Source organism: Protomyctophum bolini (genome assembly GCF_963924005.1).
Source record: "Protomyctophum bolini genome assembly, chromosome: 3".
NCBI lineage: Eukaryota > Metazoa > Chordata > Actinopteri > Myctophiformes > Myctophidae > Protomyctophum > Protomyctophum bolini.
Genome location: NC_137864.1, coordinates 37,978,804 through 37,996,389, shown reverse-complemented (window position 1 = coordinate 37,996,389; position 17,586 = coordinate 37,978,804). Strand labels below are relative to the sequence as shown.

At 42.1% G+C, this 17,586-nt stretch overlaps 3 protein-coding genes across 3 annotated transcripts in view; 1 reads left to right on the top strand and 2 right to left on the bottom strand.

Moving 5' to 3' along the window:
• Nucleotides 1-4,799, bottom strand: part of LOC308313188 (growth factor receptor-bound protein 2-like) — a 30,201-nt gene extending 25,402 nt beyond the window's left edge. The window contains exons 1-2 of the mRNA XM_080760156.1: nucleotides 4,748-4,799; nucleotides 4,481-4,598 (exon numbers count right to left, since the gene is read on the bottom strand). The gene's annotated coding sequence lies outside the window, so the exon portion shown is untranslated. The remainder of the gene's footprint in view (nucleotides 1-4,480; nucleotides 4,599-4,747) is intronic.
• LOC308312407 (kelch domain-containing protein 3-like) lies at nucleotides 2,669-3,874 on the bottom strand (the record flags this gene model as incomplete). The annotated part of the gene is made up of 1 exon (XM_080759013.1): nucleotides 2,669-3,874. One exon carries the CDS (start codon nucleotides 3,872-3,874, stop codon nucleotides 2,669-2,671), a length of 1,206 nt encoding a protein of 401 aa, XP_080615139.1.
• Nucleotides 4,800-6,684: 1,885 nt separating the features above from the next.
• LOC308313055 (monocarboxylate transporter 13) lies at nucleotides 6,685-14,563 on the top strand. The gene is made up of 5 exons (XM_080759938.1): nucleotides 6,685-6,786; nucleotides 7,915-8,146; nucleotides 8,442-8,585; nucleotides 9,281-10,069; nucleotides 10,747-14,563. The coding sequence occupies exons 2-5, from the start codon at nucleotides 7,945-7,947 to the stop codon at nucleotides 10,992-10,994; spliced, it is 1,383 nt and encodes a 460-aa protein (XP_080616064.1). The 5' UTR covers nucleotides 6,685-6,786; nucleotides 7,915-7,944; the 3' UTR covers nucleotides 10,995-14,563.
• The last annotated feature ends 3,023 nt before the right edge of the window (nucleotides 14,564-17,586 follow it).

Genomic DNA, 17,586 nt, shown 5'->3' with positions numbered 1-17,586 from the left:
GTCATGTATGTGTGGCTGTCATGTGTGCAGGTATTATATAAAATAATCTTTTTCATTAAGCACAGTTTGACTTTATTGTGAAATATTTCACATAAAGTCAAACTGTATGATATCCCTCTAGCACATACAGTAGAAGTAGATGCTACAATAGATCAGATTTACTTGACAAGTTGACACATATTGTTAGGTTAGGACTCAAATAAGGGGAAGTAAGGCCATCTAGTGGTTCAATAGGCGAATAGATCTGTTTGTGGTTTGGGGGAATTCTTTCTCAAGCCCTACTGATATATCAACAGGGCAACTTCTGGATGTTTATGCCCAGAAGGTCCTTTTGGGCCCCCTGGTTCCAAGGGGGTGAGAACACTTTAATCTGGGAAACTCCTGACAGCAATCTGACTGCAGTCATATGTGCCAAATCATATATTCCATATATTACACACAAGACATACTGATGAAAAGAGAAATGTTTTAACACACACACACACACACACACACACACACACACACACACACACACACACACACACACACACACACACACACGTGCACTACAAAATGTAATCTGAGATTACATTTTACTTGTGGGGGTCCCTCTACTGTAGGCTCTACTGTAGAGGGTACAGTAGAGGAACCCCCACAAGGTAACTCTGTCATTTCTCAACCGTTTCGGACGCGGGGCGGCTCGCCGGAATCGGGCCGGCACCCTGGCTGTGTTCCTGTGGGTCTGGAACTCCCCCCCGGGGAACCCCACACGGAGTTGCACCACTTACTTCACACGGGTGTGATTTTTTAATCTCTTCTAGGTTGAAGGCAGGACTGAAACCACCCGAGTAACCACAGTATACCACTAATCAACTCACAAATTACATATACATATATACATAGACATATGAGCACATGACGTGTTGAAGATATGTACCAATGCCAGGATATAATTATAACATGTTTGTAATCCAACACCACTGCCATAACAGGCATAAGTAAGCATTACGTCATATGATCCTGGACACTTCTAAATCAATGGGACTGTATTTCTTTTAGGTAGAAGCTTTTACAATACTTCAAAATCATACTTTTTTACCTCCAAACACTAGGTACGTAGGAAAAATCTAAACCTAATAATTCAATATTGCAAACGTTCTTTCACAGAGAGGCTGAGATTTGAAAGTTTGTAGCGATCGACAGTACTTGCACGCTCTGCTTGCACACTATTAGCCATTAGCCATTTATGGCCTACTTGGGTGCAACAAGCAAGTGGCACTCGACAGAGTGCAGTTCTAGTTACTTGCGCACGCAGAGCGTGCAAGTAATGTTAACAGTCAGGTGCTACGATGCGTATGTCCCTTAGCAGTATATGATATACAGTAACGTCATATGCTGGCACGGTACATGCGAAAGCAGACCGTGCAGGTATGTTTTCCGTCATGCTATGAAGCGTATGTCCCATGACGTGATGAAGATATGCACCAATGCCAGGGTCAGGGTATAATTGGTTTACGATGGTGACGTAATGATGATATGTTTCAGTGTCGGGTGGATTAAAGGGACATACACATCAAACCACCCGAGTAACCACAGTATACCACTAATCAACTCAGAAATTAAATACATATAGACATACACATATATATAGACATATGACGTGATGAATATATGTACCAATGCCAGGGTATAATTGGTTATCGATGGTGACATAATGATGTTTCAGTGTCGGGTGGACTAAAGGTAATGCCCCTATGTATACATGTATGCAATCTGACACCACTGCCATAACAGGCATAAGTAATCAGCATTACCATACTTAAAAATACTACTTTCTTTCCTCCAAAAGCAAGGTATGTATAGCAAATAGCTAAACCTAATAATTCAATATTGCAAACGTTCTTTCACAGAGAGGCTGAGATTTGAAAGTTTGTAGTGGTCTACAATACTTGCACACTCTGCTTGCGCACTAGGCCTACTTGTGTGCAACAAGCAAGTATAGGCACTCGACAGAGTGCAGTGCTAGTTTCTAATATATTGGTACTTCATTTTCTCGTAATTTGTAGGAAGACACGTATAGAGGTGCTCCTTGGTCATTACCATGTATGGCCTACTTGTGTACAAGGTGCAAGTTGGCACCTCGACGGAGAGCATTTCTAGTTTGACACAGTGCCTACTTTCTTCTTGGGTTGGGAGAGTTCCTTGCTACAATAGGACTGATATCTTATATTGCTTATATACTTATTACATACGAGCACGGTCATGATGATCTGTCTATGGGATATCTATTGGGGGTCAGGTGAAGATTGTGTAAAATATTACTCCCACTATGCAATCTCTATAGTATGTTGGGCAGCATGCAGTCACACTCATGTCAGTGTCAGAGAGACGTTGGCTTTAATATTGCCTTAAATAAACTGAGTAATTTATTCATAGAGTGAATAAAAAAAAACATGACAAAAAACACAAAGGTCTCCATCTTTGCGGTCATTTTCGTCTCCCACTCCCAGTTATCCCTCCTGAAGTCCTCTTCCATAAGTGTCTGTTCCTGTGCCCAAAGCATGTCTTTGTTTCCACATTCATTCCTGACGGAGTTCAACTGGGTGTCGAAGTTTCTATTCTGAGATCTTTATAGCCATGTCTCCCCTGGCACAGTTCATTCATAGTAGAGTTTATACTGTAGATTCTACTTCTGTATGTAGTTCTGTATGGGTATTGCTGCATGAGCACATTCCTGAGCTCTACTTTCTATAACCTCTATTCCATTGCATGGAACATGGATCTTTTCATCACGTTTGCTGTTGCTGGTAGTAGTCATAGCTTCCAGTTCCCATGTGATGTCGTGTGGGAGACCAGACTTCTCCAGACTGTGTTGAATAACTGCTAGCTTGCATAGCGTTTTCAGACTAGGACTAAAGTCTAAGATGTACAGGTCAGACAGCTCTGTATCATCTTCATTAAGATTTCCAACATCACGCAAAGCTGGCACAGTTGGAATGGTGAATCTATATCCTCCAAAGATGATGATACGATCGCCCATCATGCAACAGCACATCCTAGACATCAATGGACAAGGGCCTTTCCCCTTGGGCTCAACCTTCTTCCACGAGAAGGTCTTTGGATTTAATTTCCACAGATCATTAAAGAAACGGTCCAGAAGAAAGTTGTGCCCACCAAAAATGTAAAGTTCTCCATTGTAGGCAAAGGCTGAATGACACCAGCGTCCTTCCGGAAGAAGCTGGGCAGAAGGCGTACTCAGCCAGCTGTTGGTCTCTGTGTCAAACACTCGGATGCTATTGTAGTCTGGTCCCGGCTGGTCCCCTTGGCACGCAAATACAAACATCTTTGTCCCAATGATGGTGGCAGAATGACATGCTAAAGCCTGTGGCGTGCCTGTGGTATTAATTAAAGACCATACCATGGTGTCGGTGTCCAGCTTATAAATATCATTAGTGCATCCAGTCAGCTCATTAAATCCTCCCAAGATATACATGACCTTCCCCAAGACACAGGCCGAGTGGCCCCACCTCGCCCCTGGAACAGTCCCGGAAATCTTTGGCTTGAACCATTTATGGGTGTTGACGTCGAATGCATAAAGCACATTGCAGTACTCACCCCCCCAGATGTAGATTATATCATCTATCAGCACAGCTGTGTGACCCCAGCGCCGGGACGGAACCTCAAGGGGATGCTCTCTTCCAGTTGTAACCGGGGGCAACTTCATCCAGCGCAAAGACACAGTGTTGAAGACGTGCACCCCGATCTGACCCATGTCGCAAATGATGTTTTCACCATCGCCGTAGCCTCCAAACGAGTAAACCTTGTGCCCGACTGTCACAGCAGCATGACGTGTTCTCTTTGGCCCTTTCAGATGCAAGGACCAGCGGATCATTTTAAACACCCGCACCACGGTGGTTAAAACTCAATTCATCAAATGTCGCACTGTACAAGAATGGTGTTCTAAAGTGCACACTACAACTTATATTGGAACAGTGGCACAAATGTCACGTGACCCTTGACCAATCCATGAAGCCGGTGGTTGGGTTGGCCAATCAAGGAAGCCGATGACTCTTATGTGGAAACTTGATTGCCTCAGCAACCTCAACCGAGACAGACGTTGTCAAGCAGCTGTCTGTTCCAATGGTCAGTGGTCACTATGTGTGAAAAATGCATTGTTATTTATAATGTGAATATAGTATCAGTGTTAGCGCCCTCGGTTTATGAAAGAATTAGAACGTGGATGGTCTCAACGGGTGTCTTTTATTTCTCTTCCGGTACAGGTGAAGATCATGGAACACCGTGAAAACTACAATATAAATATAAATACTGTTACAATCATGACATTTTCTCATAGTCTTCACCAACAATAAAATCTGTAAATTACATATCACTTTCAATAACAGACCAATAAAGTACCACAAGTCCATAACAGAAATATAGCAACAGAACCATTAACCCACAATACAAGAGTGAACCCAAAACAAAACAAATCATGTACCTCGCTCCGTTAACTGAGGGGCTAAAGGCTGAGTAGGACGCCACCTTAGACTTCAAAACATCACCAAACGATCTCGGGATAACGATACTTGGCACATCGGACACAGCAAAGACAGGCACTGTAAACAGTATAAACGGCTTTACATTAATACTGAATCTACAAACTGTATACTGAATCTACAAAACTACATACTGAATCTACAAAACATTTCAACAATATCAAATCAACTGGGTTAAACATGAAGTTGCAAACGAACAAGTATCATACCATGTGGCTCTGCTGCTTCAACATGCTGTGTCTCACTGTGTCACCCTGACTGAGTGTCTCTGAGGTGAGTGAAGCCAACATGCTTCAGCTATATATGCACTCTAACAGGAAGTTTCACAATAAAGGTTCCCTAAGTCTACAGGAAGTGTCAAAATAAGACAACACAAATAAACAAAGAAAAATAACAAACTTCAAAGTAAAGACATGACTGAAGTTAAAGGAACCAACTGACACCGGCAGTTACAATCAGTATGTGTTATTGTTTTGAAATGTAAAATGTATAGGGGGAACGGTGTGCTGTTGCCCCAAGTAAAGAAACTTTGAGTAGAAAGGCACCATATAATAATAATAATTATTAATACCGGTATATCTGTGTCTGTGGTAATAATGGAGATATAACTGTAGAACTTAATCGGTGTTGTCGTGATTACGCCAACAATCTTTTAATAGCCTAATAATAATAATTATTATTAATTATTATAATAATAATTATTATTATTATCATTATGTTTTTTGTTTTCATGACAATTCCGCCATTTTAGCAGTTTTGGCAGTTCTGTGCTATTGTTTTTCACAAAATTCTGCAATATGGTAGAGGGCCGAGGATCCCACAGGAACTGAAGACCTTTGATCTTTAGATCTCTCAATGAGTAAATTATTATGATTTGTTCAATCCACTTTTTGGCCTTTTTTGGCCACGTCACGAATTGCATTTTCATACATGTGAATGTATGAAAGCCAATCAGCGTAACAAAAAAAACTGACGTCATCTCCAGTTTACCTACGGCTATGCCATGTCAACCACAGAAAAATGAGCAGGTTCGGGCTGACCTAGGGCCTGGGTAGAATCTAATTAAAGCCCACATGGGCAAGCCCATTTATGATGATTTCATTGGTTGAGCATGCAATGTGATGATAAAAGCGCCCCTCACTTAACACAAAGTGTGATTTTTGAGCGGTGCCTCCGCTCCATTACGGAGCTATGTGTGTCCCTATGAATGTGTATGCGTCCACGTACGTGTCTCAGCACGGAAAGCTGCAACAAGATAACTCCGTCATTTCTCGACCATTTTGGACGAGAGAAGGCTCGCCGAACCAGGCCGCCCCCCCTGGACGCGTTCCTGGGAGTCTGGATGTTGCGGGGGCCCCCGGCAACCCCCACACGGTACAGTTGCACTGCTCACTTCACACAGGTGTGATTTTTACTTGCCAAATAATTCCAGTTATCAATGTTTATATAGCTCATTTTGCATATAGCTTTTTTTGTTTATGCATTGACCCCATCTTATAGCTGCAGTGGTTGCAGCTATAACATTTATTATTATTATTATTAGGCTAAAAGCTTGTTGGTGTAATCACGACAACACAGATTAAGTTCTACAGTTATATCTCCATTATTACCACAAACACAGATATACCGGTATCGTTTACAGTTATATCTCCATTATTACCACAGACACAGATATACAGACACAGATATACATTACAGACACAGATATACCGGTATGCAAAACATTTGGAAAGACCAGGGAAAAACATTTTTCATTCAATTTAGGCATGTCTTGCTGAGATTACTTGTCTTGCTTTTTGTTTGTTGTGTTCTTCTGCAAAACAAATGTGTCCTCTGCTCTCAGGCTCTGGACTGGACTGGTAAAAAATAAAGGACCATTCACGACCTTGACATCATGCTTGACATGACCAATATAGTTCTTCTCCACGGCCCCTCGGTCGATCTTGTCATGTCATAACAGTGGAGTTGGAGGAGGGATGTGCCAAAATTGGTGACCCAACGATTTATGTTACTCCAGAGGTCACTGTATCGCAAAAACGAATTTACCAACCACAAACACAAATCACAATTCTATGGGTCACATATCATTCCATGACACCATAGACGTTAGCCGGGTGGGCGGAGGCGTGTCCTTCCTCCTCTCGCTGTACTGGTCCTTGCTGCTGGACCAGAATGTCACCTACAGTATCACTCAATGGAAACATTTATCAGCTGACCGCTGGCAATTGCCGAAGAAACGCTCTCACGGGTAAGTGTATGAAGGTTGCCGGTCAATTAACCTATTTTAATAGATTTAGTTTGCGTTTGGTTTGTTTGGATTATCAAACTGTAAAATAATGTTTAAATGTTGCGAATCAATTTTGTTCGACGGTTCGACCCTGACACGAAACCTACTCGACTCATTCATTATCGACAGTGAAGTTCTGTCGGGGATACCTGACCTGCCAGGCTGGGAGGCGGCAGCTATAGCCTGGCACCATTAGTTTAGTTGGCAGTTATGAATGAAGACAAAGACATATGGCACAGAAGTCTGTCGGAGTTGAATCTATTATAAGCACTAAACGGAAATAGATGTTGCGTTGCGTCATATGCATAGTTGGACGGCAGCAGCCATATGTTTGTTATCGTCTTATTATCTCATTGACGATTAGGCTCATGTTTTTAGTTTAGTTTTATTTTTGTCATTAACATTTTCTTTACAAATATAGATGCGTAGCCTGCTGCCTGCCTATGTATATACAACTGTACACATAGACATAGCCATTCATTCATATCGAAAAGAAACAAGTCAATCTCTCTTCTTACAATATAATAAACCCTATAGGCCTAGTAGCCTACAACATTAGAAGTAGGCCTAAATAAATATAAATACAAGAAAGATGATGCAAGTAAAAATAGAAAACTTTCAATATTTCCAAACACAATACTTTATAGGCCTACACACACACACACACACACACACACACACACACACACACACACACACACACACACACACACTCACACTCACACTCACACACACACACACACACACACACACACACACACACACACACACACACACACACACACACACACACACACACACACATAGCCAGGGGTTTTCTTATTGTATTCAATGATCACAGTAGCACATGTGTAGGCTACATAAGGAAAGGTCTTTGTATTTTTGTAGTAGACTTGCCACACCTTGTGCAGAGATCATATTGCACTTGTGTTCAACTGGATATACTGCATTTCTCTTCACTTCATCTCCCAAGTTCCAACCCATGATTATAATGGCCGATGGTTATCAACCACACACACACAGCCTATAGCCAGGGGTTATAATGATGCACTGATATAATGATGTGTTGGTTTGGTGGTGTCCTGATAGCTCCATCTGTTGGGGGAACAGCTTGATGTGATGAGATCCAGAAAGGTGTCCCCCCCTGATGGGGGCTATGGCTGGGTGGTGGTCGCCTCCGCCTTCCTCACCATGGGTCTCACTGCTGGCGTCATGAAGAACATCGGCCTGTTCTTCCTGGACATCCAACAGCATTTCGGAGTCCTGACCAGCACCACCTCTTGGATCACCTCCACCACCATAGCCATGTTTCACTTAGCAGGTAAAGAATGTAGTAATCTGGCAGAACTTGTGGGTGAGACCGGTACCTTCAGGTAATCAGGATTGTTTGTGATCAGGATTCGTTGCCGTCCGGAAGAAACCACCCAACTCCCTTTTTGAGTAATTTTAGTTTTCAAAAGGTTTCCAAATATATACTGTATATATAAATAAAAGAGAAGGAAACAAAACAGTGAAAATTGCTGATCTAAGTTCACAACGCATCTGTAGAATAATTACTATGACGTTAGACAGTTGCAGACCTTATAAGCTACTATCATATTTTGTTTTCCTTGCAGCTCCTGTGGCAAGTGCTCTGAGCATGAGGTTTTCCCAGAGAGTGGTGATCATGGCCGGAGGACTCCTGGCAGCCTCGGGTATGCTGCTGGCATCTCTGGACCTCAGTCTGCCCTGGATGTACCTCAGTGTGGGCATTCTGCAAGGTGACAACCTCAAGGGTGTTCTTTTATCCCCCAGAAGATGCTGCAGTTCTTTTGAATATTATTTTATTTAAGCAGTGTCACACTGCTACTGCAACACACCTTAAAGCACAGGTTCTGAACGCGGGGCCAGATGACCTCTAGGGGTAAGTCAGTGCAATGAGAATGAGAAAAGCAACAAATACTACATGTCGGAGATTGGAGAATGACACTTACACTAGTATCAGTGGTAACACCTATGAAATAAGTAGCGCCTGAGTTCTTTCCAAAATGCTGTGTGTGCATAGAGCCCATTGGCAAATATCTGAGCTGTCCTAGGGCTCAATACCGTCTGCGGTGCTGAACTCTGTCTCTGTAGTGCTGGAGTGGTGGAGTGCTCGCTGTCTGGTGGTTCTCCAGCAAGACTCCACAGAATACACAGTACAAGACAAGACAGTGGACACATGATGAATCTGATGTCACCAGAACATAATGAGAAGGCAAACAGAAATGCATTCTTTATTCATATGTTCCAATGTTCAATGCTCAAAACACAATTAAATCCTTAATCGCAATTATTAGTTTGACAATTAATCATCAAATTAAACATGTAATCGTGACAGCCTTATCTGTAGTAGATGCTTTTGCAAATGAGAGATGTGTGTAGTTTATTTACTGGTACAATTAACACTGAGGATTTTACCGTGTGCTATCTCTAGGAACGGGGATCGCCTTCTCATGGATCCCAGCCAACAGCATGGTGAGCCACTACTTCTTACACTGGCGTCCCTTCGCCTATGCCCTGGCCAGCTCAGGGGAATGTGTCTTTGCCATCATGTTCAGCCCCTTCTTCCAGTGGCTTATCGACACATACACCTGGCAGGGCGCCCTGCTCTTCATCGGAGGTTTACAGCTCCACCTGTGTGTCTGCGGAGCCCTCATGAGACCCCTGGAAGCGCCCGCCCGCGGAGAGGACCTCGAAACCAAAGACGATCTTCTAGACCACCACGCTCCCGGGGCCGCTCCCGAGGAGACGGTCATCTTCCACTGGTCCTTGCTGAGAAAGCGCGAGCTCCTCCTCTACATCGCGTTCGCCATCCTCGCGGCCGCAGGGTTTTTCATCCCGCCTCTCTTCCTGGTGCCTTTCGCCGCCAGCCTGGATATGGGGCATTATGGCGCGGCCTCCGTCCTCTCCGCGTTGGCGTTCGCTGACCTGGTGGGCAGGCTGGCGTGCGGCTGGCTGGCCAACATGAGGCTGATGAGGAACCTACAGCTGCTGACCATGGTGGTCACCATGCAGGGGGTGGTGCTGCTCCTGCTGCCGGTGGGCCGCAGCGCCTGGTACCTGCTGGCGTTCTCCTCGCTCTACGGCTTCCTGTTCGGCTGCGTGGTGGCCGTGCACGTGACCGCCATCGTGGACATCGTGGGGCTGGAGCGCTTCGACAGCGGCCTGGGGCTCTTCATGCTCTTCAGGAGCATCGGGGGCTTCGTCGGACCACCTGCTGCTGGTGAGCTGAGCTTCTGACTTGGGATGGGTATCGTTAGGATTGTTATGAGTCCGGTACCGATTCGGTTCCGAAATGGCATAAAATTACTTAAATAAGAGGTCAACAAATGTTTAACAAAAAGCTTTTTTTTGCCTCTCCGTCCGTCGGAGAAATAACTTGACCACAAATGGGCGGATATTCATTACAATTTACAGTATATAAGGCATTTAGCGCTCATTCAGTTCAGACAGAGTGACTTAAAGATCAGTATAAGCAGCATGCGCTCTAGTCAACACACAACAGGATAAGGAGTGAAGTGCATAAAGTGCTAGGAAAACAAAATAAATTGTTCACTTTTGGGATGAAAGGCTCAAAGTTCATGGTCACAATCTAGGTCAAAAGACTTATAAGATGTTGGAGGGTTTGCACCTCATTTGCACATTTTCAGGGCCACTTTTCACTGCACGTTTACTGAATGAATAGATAAAGGGATATTTATTTATTCATCAGCCCAGGCTGGCAGACCGCGTTCTCTCCTATTTCCCTGTGTTCTCTCCGCATGGCGCAGGCTGGCTGGTGGACCATATTAATATGCTATCTCCTATTTCCCTGTGTTCTCTCCGCATAGCGCAGGCTGGCTGGTGGACCACATTAATACGCTATCTCCTATTTCCCTGTGTTCTCTCCGCATGGCGCAGGCTGGCTGGTGGACCAGACGGCGGATTACGGAGCCGCCTTCTACTTCTCCGGTATCTGCCTCGTCTGCTCGGCACTGTTTGTCCTCCTCACCGACCTCCTCATTAAGAAGAGACAGGTCGGACGAACGGAAGGTGCTGCAGATGCCGCCCCGTCCGCAGAATACACAAAGACGCCAACGACGGACGAGAAGAGTGGGATGGAGGGGTCAGCATGTAGTGTGAAGGAAGACGAAAACCACGTCACATAATAATTAGCATTCTAACCTAATGACACTGCTGAGATACCTGTCGAGTCAGAGCACAAATGGATGGTTGACCGTCTTCTCATGGCTCTCACCTGGTGGTCAGTCTATCTATACAAGCTGTCAGTAAATTGTGGACATGACCATTGACCAAAGATTGTTACACACATGTCGGTGACACACTTCTCACCAGGAGAAGGGGAAGATTTGTTATCTGCGTACTTTTCAAAATGAACATTGCTGCTGTGTACTTGTTGAGACCGGGAGGTGTTAAATGGTTGTCAACACAATTCAGCTCTTTTCACAGCTGCCTAAACATGCCTTAAGTTAATTCTGTGGCACAGGATAGGATTGTGCCAGTCCAATGCCAAGTACTCATTATGTGTGCCTAAAACTACTGTTTTATATCTACAGTGTACGTACTGTATGCAGCAGATTCAGTGTTGATGGAATCAATGGAGAAAAGAAGAGAGACTGAGAATAGAGCGCCTCTGTGTTGTCAAAACCGGGCCTTATCTGAAAAGTATACTGACATGACCTCAGCTGTATGAAGGCGTGGTTTTCTGGTCATTTTAGTTGCAGTAAAAGTGTCCTTGGGTGATACAGTAGATGACAAAGTTACAGCTTTGAATGGTGCACTTCATCTTGCAGATGGTATAACATGTCTGTTATGTCCGTTATTACGGACACAAATATATTATATTTGCAGACTGTCATGTACTCAGCAAGATAACTTGAAAACTTCAGGGACTGTACAAGTTTGTGTTTTTTAGCAGATGCAATAATATAATAATAATACATGTGTCCCCTTCAGTTGTTGACACATCTCCACTCCTGGGAACTTCAACTGAGCAGTTGCGGGTTCAGTGTCTTACCGTCTTGCTCAAGGACACCGACACACTAAGCCATTGACGATATTCAGACTGCGGCCATCTTGCCAGCAAGGTGCTAACTAGGTGCAACTTAACATTCATCCAAACAGAAAAGTCCTATCTAATTGTATTAAACGTCAAACTCACCAACATTGCAGCTGTAGGCCTACGGAAAGCTTGAATGATCCTCTTTCATTCTGTAAAGTTTTTGTTTCATAAAAATCCACCATAGACATGTTATGAGCTACTTCCTGTCAAGTAATTCTGTGCAGGTTATTTTTTTGTGTCAGAGTTTGGGAGTGCTCGTTGGATATCACTCAACAGCCCTGCGTACCACCTGTTTTGAATTTGCACATAATGCAGGAGGCAGCAGGAGATTGCTTTACTAGGGATAACGAGTGCTTCCAAACTCCAATACTCAAGTCTACAGTGGATTTTTATGAAACAAACACTTAATTCAAGCTTTTTTCACAGCTGCAATGTAGGCGAGTTTGACGTCGTTTAATCAGATAGGACTTTTCTTTTTTTGTGAATGGGCTGTCAATGGGAAGTTGCACCTAGTTAGCACCTTACTGGCAAGATGGCCACGGTCTGAATATCGTCAATTGAACCTTCCACTGCTTCCAGTTCCATAACGCACTGTTTCCCAAACAGTGGGTTTGGAGTCGGCACGCATTTGTGGGTCACAGACCCAATTTTTATGGGTCACAGCTCACGACAAAATCCCATTTCTTTTTACTACATAAAAAAAAAAAAATCTTATACTGTATATTTCAAAAGATTTTAAATAAAAAATAGCTGATCTAAAAGCTCAATGTGTTGTGCGCTTGTAGATCTTAGTTATTTTGACATTTAGCATATACTACATATTTTGTATCTTAATTCTTATAATACTGTAACTTAAAATGCAGTTTTTAAAGTTAACTGTTAAGTAAGTTATTGTATAAAGAATGTATTGTGTTAGCTGCATCTTCTGCACATTGTATGCAATCACTGCACTGATTGTTTTAAATGCATATTCTCTGTTCAGATTGGTCCTGTAAAGGGTAGCCCTGGGCGTAGCCATTACTGAGGTTTACACCTCAGCACTGATTAGCTACACCTGGCCTACAGGGAACTGCTAAGTGGATTCAGTCAGAGCCATTAATGGAGTTACGACATCTGTTCACTTCAAGGGGCCAGTCCAATGGCAACTCCTTTACCTTTAACATAGCCTTCTATAGGCGAAGAGACTGAACCGGAAGTTTACGGAATGCATTGAGTCTATGGGCTCGCATGAGTGACCCGGCTGTTTTCTGCACCCTCATTGGCATAACTCTCCTTCAATGGCTCTGGATTCAGTGCCCTGTAAAGCCAGGTGTAACTAATCAGTGCTGGGGTGTAAAGCTGCCCTTAATGGACCTGGTACATCTCAGTACTGGCTGTGCTGTGCCCAGTTAACATCTGGATTTGTCTATACATACACTAAATACATACTAAAATTGGAAACAAGCATATCTTGGACATAAACTTATAGTATATCACCATAACATACAAACATACTGTCACGGTCGACAGTGAGTGAACCCAAATGCAGAACACAGACAAGGAGATGTAGATAAAGTGAACCAAAGTGTATTTATTCACCATTAAACTGAGGTACAAGAGCCGAATAATAACTTAAATAGAATTTCACCAAAGCAGGAGAATGCACAAAGTCCAAAGAAGCAAGGAACATGAGTTGTCGAAGAGCTTGTAGATCTGCTGATCTCTTCTGTCCAGGTTGAAGCTGCATGGGAGGCTGCCAGGCTGACTGTGGAAGAGATCAGGAGTTACTAAAAGTCAAGAAGAAACTTGGTCTTAAACTAAACTAAGAGCTGTAGAACTGACCTAGTACTAGCTGATATCACTGAGCACAGAGTGTTGTCACAGCCAGGTTTAAGTAGCCAGCCAGGTGATTGCAGGATGGAGAACAGCCAGGTGATTGTCAGGGTGTATTTTACGGCCATTTGAATTCTAATTTCGTATTTGACAAACAGTATTCAGAATACGGTTTGGTGAAATGGTTTGAAACCGTATTTCACCAATACGGTTTGGTGAAATCAATCAATCAAAAAAACAGTAATTTCATGATTCTCCAAATGTTTTGCTTTACTTTACCCAATAGCCTACTTGCAGGCATCCATGCTGGAAGAAAGTAAGAGAACTACACAAACATTCTGAGTGGGCCTCTATTACCACTGGGTGGCAGTGTTGCCTTAATTCTTCTACATTTGCAGACAAGTCTCAGTCAGACAAAAAAAGGTTTGATGGCTCCTTGATGCCTCCACTGTAGTTACAGCCATGATTGCCAGATAATGTGGCTCCTCTGCACTCTCTCACTCACACACACACACACACACACACACACACACACACACACAAAAACCGTGATCCCCTGATGCAGATAATGACAGTAAAACAGCAAGGGCAAAAATATGTTCTAAATAAATCTTTCCTACCAATGTTAAGTATATTCTTTCAGTCTCCAACTGCCATCAAACATTGTTAGTGTAGCCTCTGTATTAATTTTTAAATCATTATTGATGACGTTCATAATGTCTTACTGTACAGTATGTAAACTGCTGAATGAATGCTTGGCAGAGACAGTGGAACTAGTACTACTGTAGTTTAGTTTGTTTTGTTTTACAGTCAGTAGTCAATACAATCCACTGTATACTGTAGCCAGTGGTGGAAAACTGTACTCAAATGTTTTACTTTAGTAAAGATATAAAATACTGCAATACTATGTTACAAGTAAAAGTCAAAAAGTAATTAGTAACTAAAGTTTTCAAATGAATGTAGTGGAATGTTTTACAAGTAAAAAAAAAAAAAACCTCAAAATTGTACTTAAGAAAATGTGCTAAAATGAACCAGTCAAGCAGAATAGTGATTCATATTTGTTTTATTCTATTGAATGATCATGTGATCACAGTAGCACACACATTAAGGAAAACGTTCTTTGTATTATTATTGTATAGCAGACTTGCCACACCCTTGTGCAGAGATCATATTGCACTCAACCGGATACTGCTGCATTTCCCTTCACTTCATTTCCCAACCCATGATTATAATGGCCCATGGTTATCAACCATGGGGCGATTCCTTCAAATTGTCTTTAGTACATACAAATTCAGACACACACACACACACACACACACACACACACACACACACACACACACACACACACACACACACACACACACACACACACACACACACACACACACACACACACACAGATGCTAGTGCATACAAAACCACATGCACACAAGCCTACAGCATAATCCATATATTTACAAAGAATTTATAAAATGTATAAAAGCTGTATAGAAAACATTTCAACCCACATTTGTAAAAAAGTAATTCGCTAGAAATACACCTTTCATTATATTTCCCAATACACCTGCTTAGATTAGTACAGTGCTTATTTGGACATATTGAGCCATGGAAATAAAAACTCATACATATTGATCATGAGCAATGCAGATTCGTTATCCCTGTCTGAAGAAAACTGTTAGTCCGTCACATACAAATAAATCTCTATTGGTTTGTTTTTAACCTCTTTGTCATAAGACATAAGGACAATACAAATTGCAAATTGGTTGACATACTTATTCTTTTACTCCTATACCCTGAACAGTTCTGACCACATTAATGAACTCCTAAAATGTCCCATAGCCAAGAAAGAGCTTGTGCCCTTATCTTGGATTTCACATCGATGCATGCTGGACTGCAGTTCTGTCTTCAGAACAAATCGAAAGAGATGGAAACTCTCCGGTAGCCAGGAGTGCGTATTCTGAATCATAACGATAAGAACTATTATAAAGGTAATTTAATATCTAAACATTTAATTGTGGGAAATATTCACTAAATACCATGTACTGAGTGGTCCCCATCTTTAAGGCCTACATGTGTACAGTATATGAGCAGTCGTAGTAGGGGGGTGGGGCAGCTAAATGATTGATAGTTAGGGACCAAAGTTAAATGAACGCAAAGGATATTACAGTGTAGAATGCAGCAGGGTTCCAAAAATCTCAAACGGTGGTCTGTAGCATGATGTATGTCAAACTGGGTGTCCTTGAAATTCAAACATTTGAGAATCACTGAGTTTGTTAGCATTCTGAACATAAGAGCTGGGGTTTTGTTCATGCTTGTCTGTGATTATATTGAATTAGGCCTAAATAAAGTCAGTACATCGGCTGACTTTCTGTTTCTTTTAAACACAAGCAACATAATACAGTATTATAAATCAATCAGGATCCCTTAAAGTAAAGGCATTATCAATTATTTGTATTATTTTTAAAACTGGCTATTGGACTTGAATGTATTCTTATTTAGTTAAGAAGACGGCTGCCGCAATTAATTCCTTCACTGTCCATTTTTCCCATTTCTGTGCATAATGAACAATTAATAGCACTTACAATATACGTGTGCAAAAAATGCCTACACCGTCACCAAGACATTCAATTATTACTTTTAAACATTTGAAACAAAAAACAACATTTGAAATTGAAATAATAGACATGTTGCTTACAGTGTTTAAAAACGGACACATTATTCGATGTATTTGGTTTTAGGGGCTGTGTCAGCTGAAACACAACCAATGGTCAACCTTCATGAGGTGGAATTGACACGATACACTACACTACACAGTCTGCAAAATTGTACATAATATTTAAACAATTCATGGCAAAAACTGTATCTGACCACCATGGGCAGCAGGCTGGATGCCATTCTTCTCCTTTACAACCTGGCAGAATGGTGGCACTGGCTAGAGGAAAGGCCATGGAGGTCACCAGAATCGGTTCATCCTCTGAGGAGCATTAAAGGACAACTTTGTTTTTTCCAACCAAGGTTCATGTTGTAGGCTGTTAAAGATGAGTGTTACAATTTGTTTCATTTGCTGCTTTCTTTTTAACGATTTGTTTGACAGGGGGCAGGGGCAAGTGGGTAAGTGGCTAAATATCTATTATTTATTTTTTTACAAAAATAAGAAAAGAAAAGGGATTTATTTATTATTATTTACTATAGTTCTACTAGACCCAAGGAATTACATCAGGCCACAAAAATGCCCTTGTGTACAGCTAATCTAACAAATCCCATCCAATAGCTTTGGGGATAATTTAAGACAAAAAGCTTGACCAGTTTTGCCATCCACCGCTAGTGGAGCTAAAAAACAAAAAACAGAAAAACTGAGATACATTTTGCAATGAAAACAGCTATGATATATGCATTGGTCTTAGTAATGCATAAGTCTGCCCTACCAAAATATGTCTGCTGTCCCTGAAACTCAATTACATTTGAAGCTTGCACATTTAGTGTAACAAGTTAACAGTATATAATATAGCAGTCAGTTATTGTAGGCTTAGGGTACTGTATGTTCCCCTGGTGATATCCACCCGATTGTGCTGGAGCCAGTGTTATAATTATCTTTGTATAAAAGACTGTACAGCTGAAGGTCCACAGCAAGCAACAGCTTGTCAACATCATGACTGGCTTGAATTGGAATTTAGACAGGCAGTTTTTTGTGAAAGGTACAAAGCACAGTTCAATCCCATGCTAACACAACACGGGGGCAACTTCACACGGACAACCTTTTTAAGTAGCATGCCCTGGTGGACATTATGGGTAAAAGTATACCATAACTAGGGGTACTGTTGTTGTTATTTACGTGACAATTATTAATAGAGAAAACATTCCCT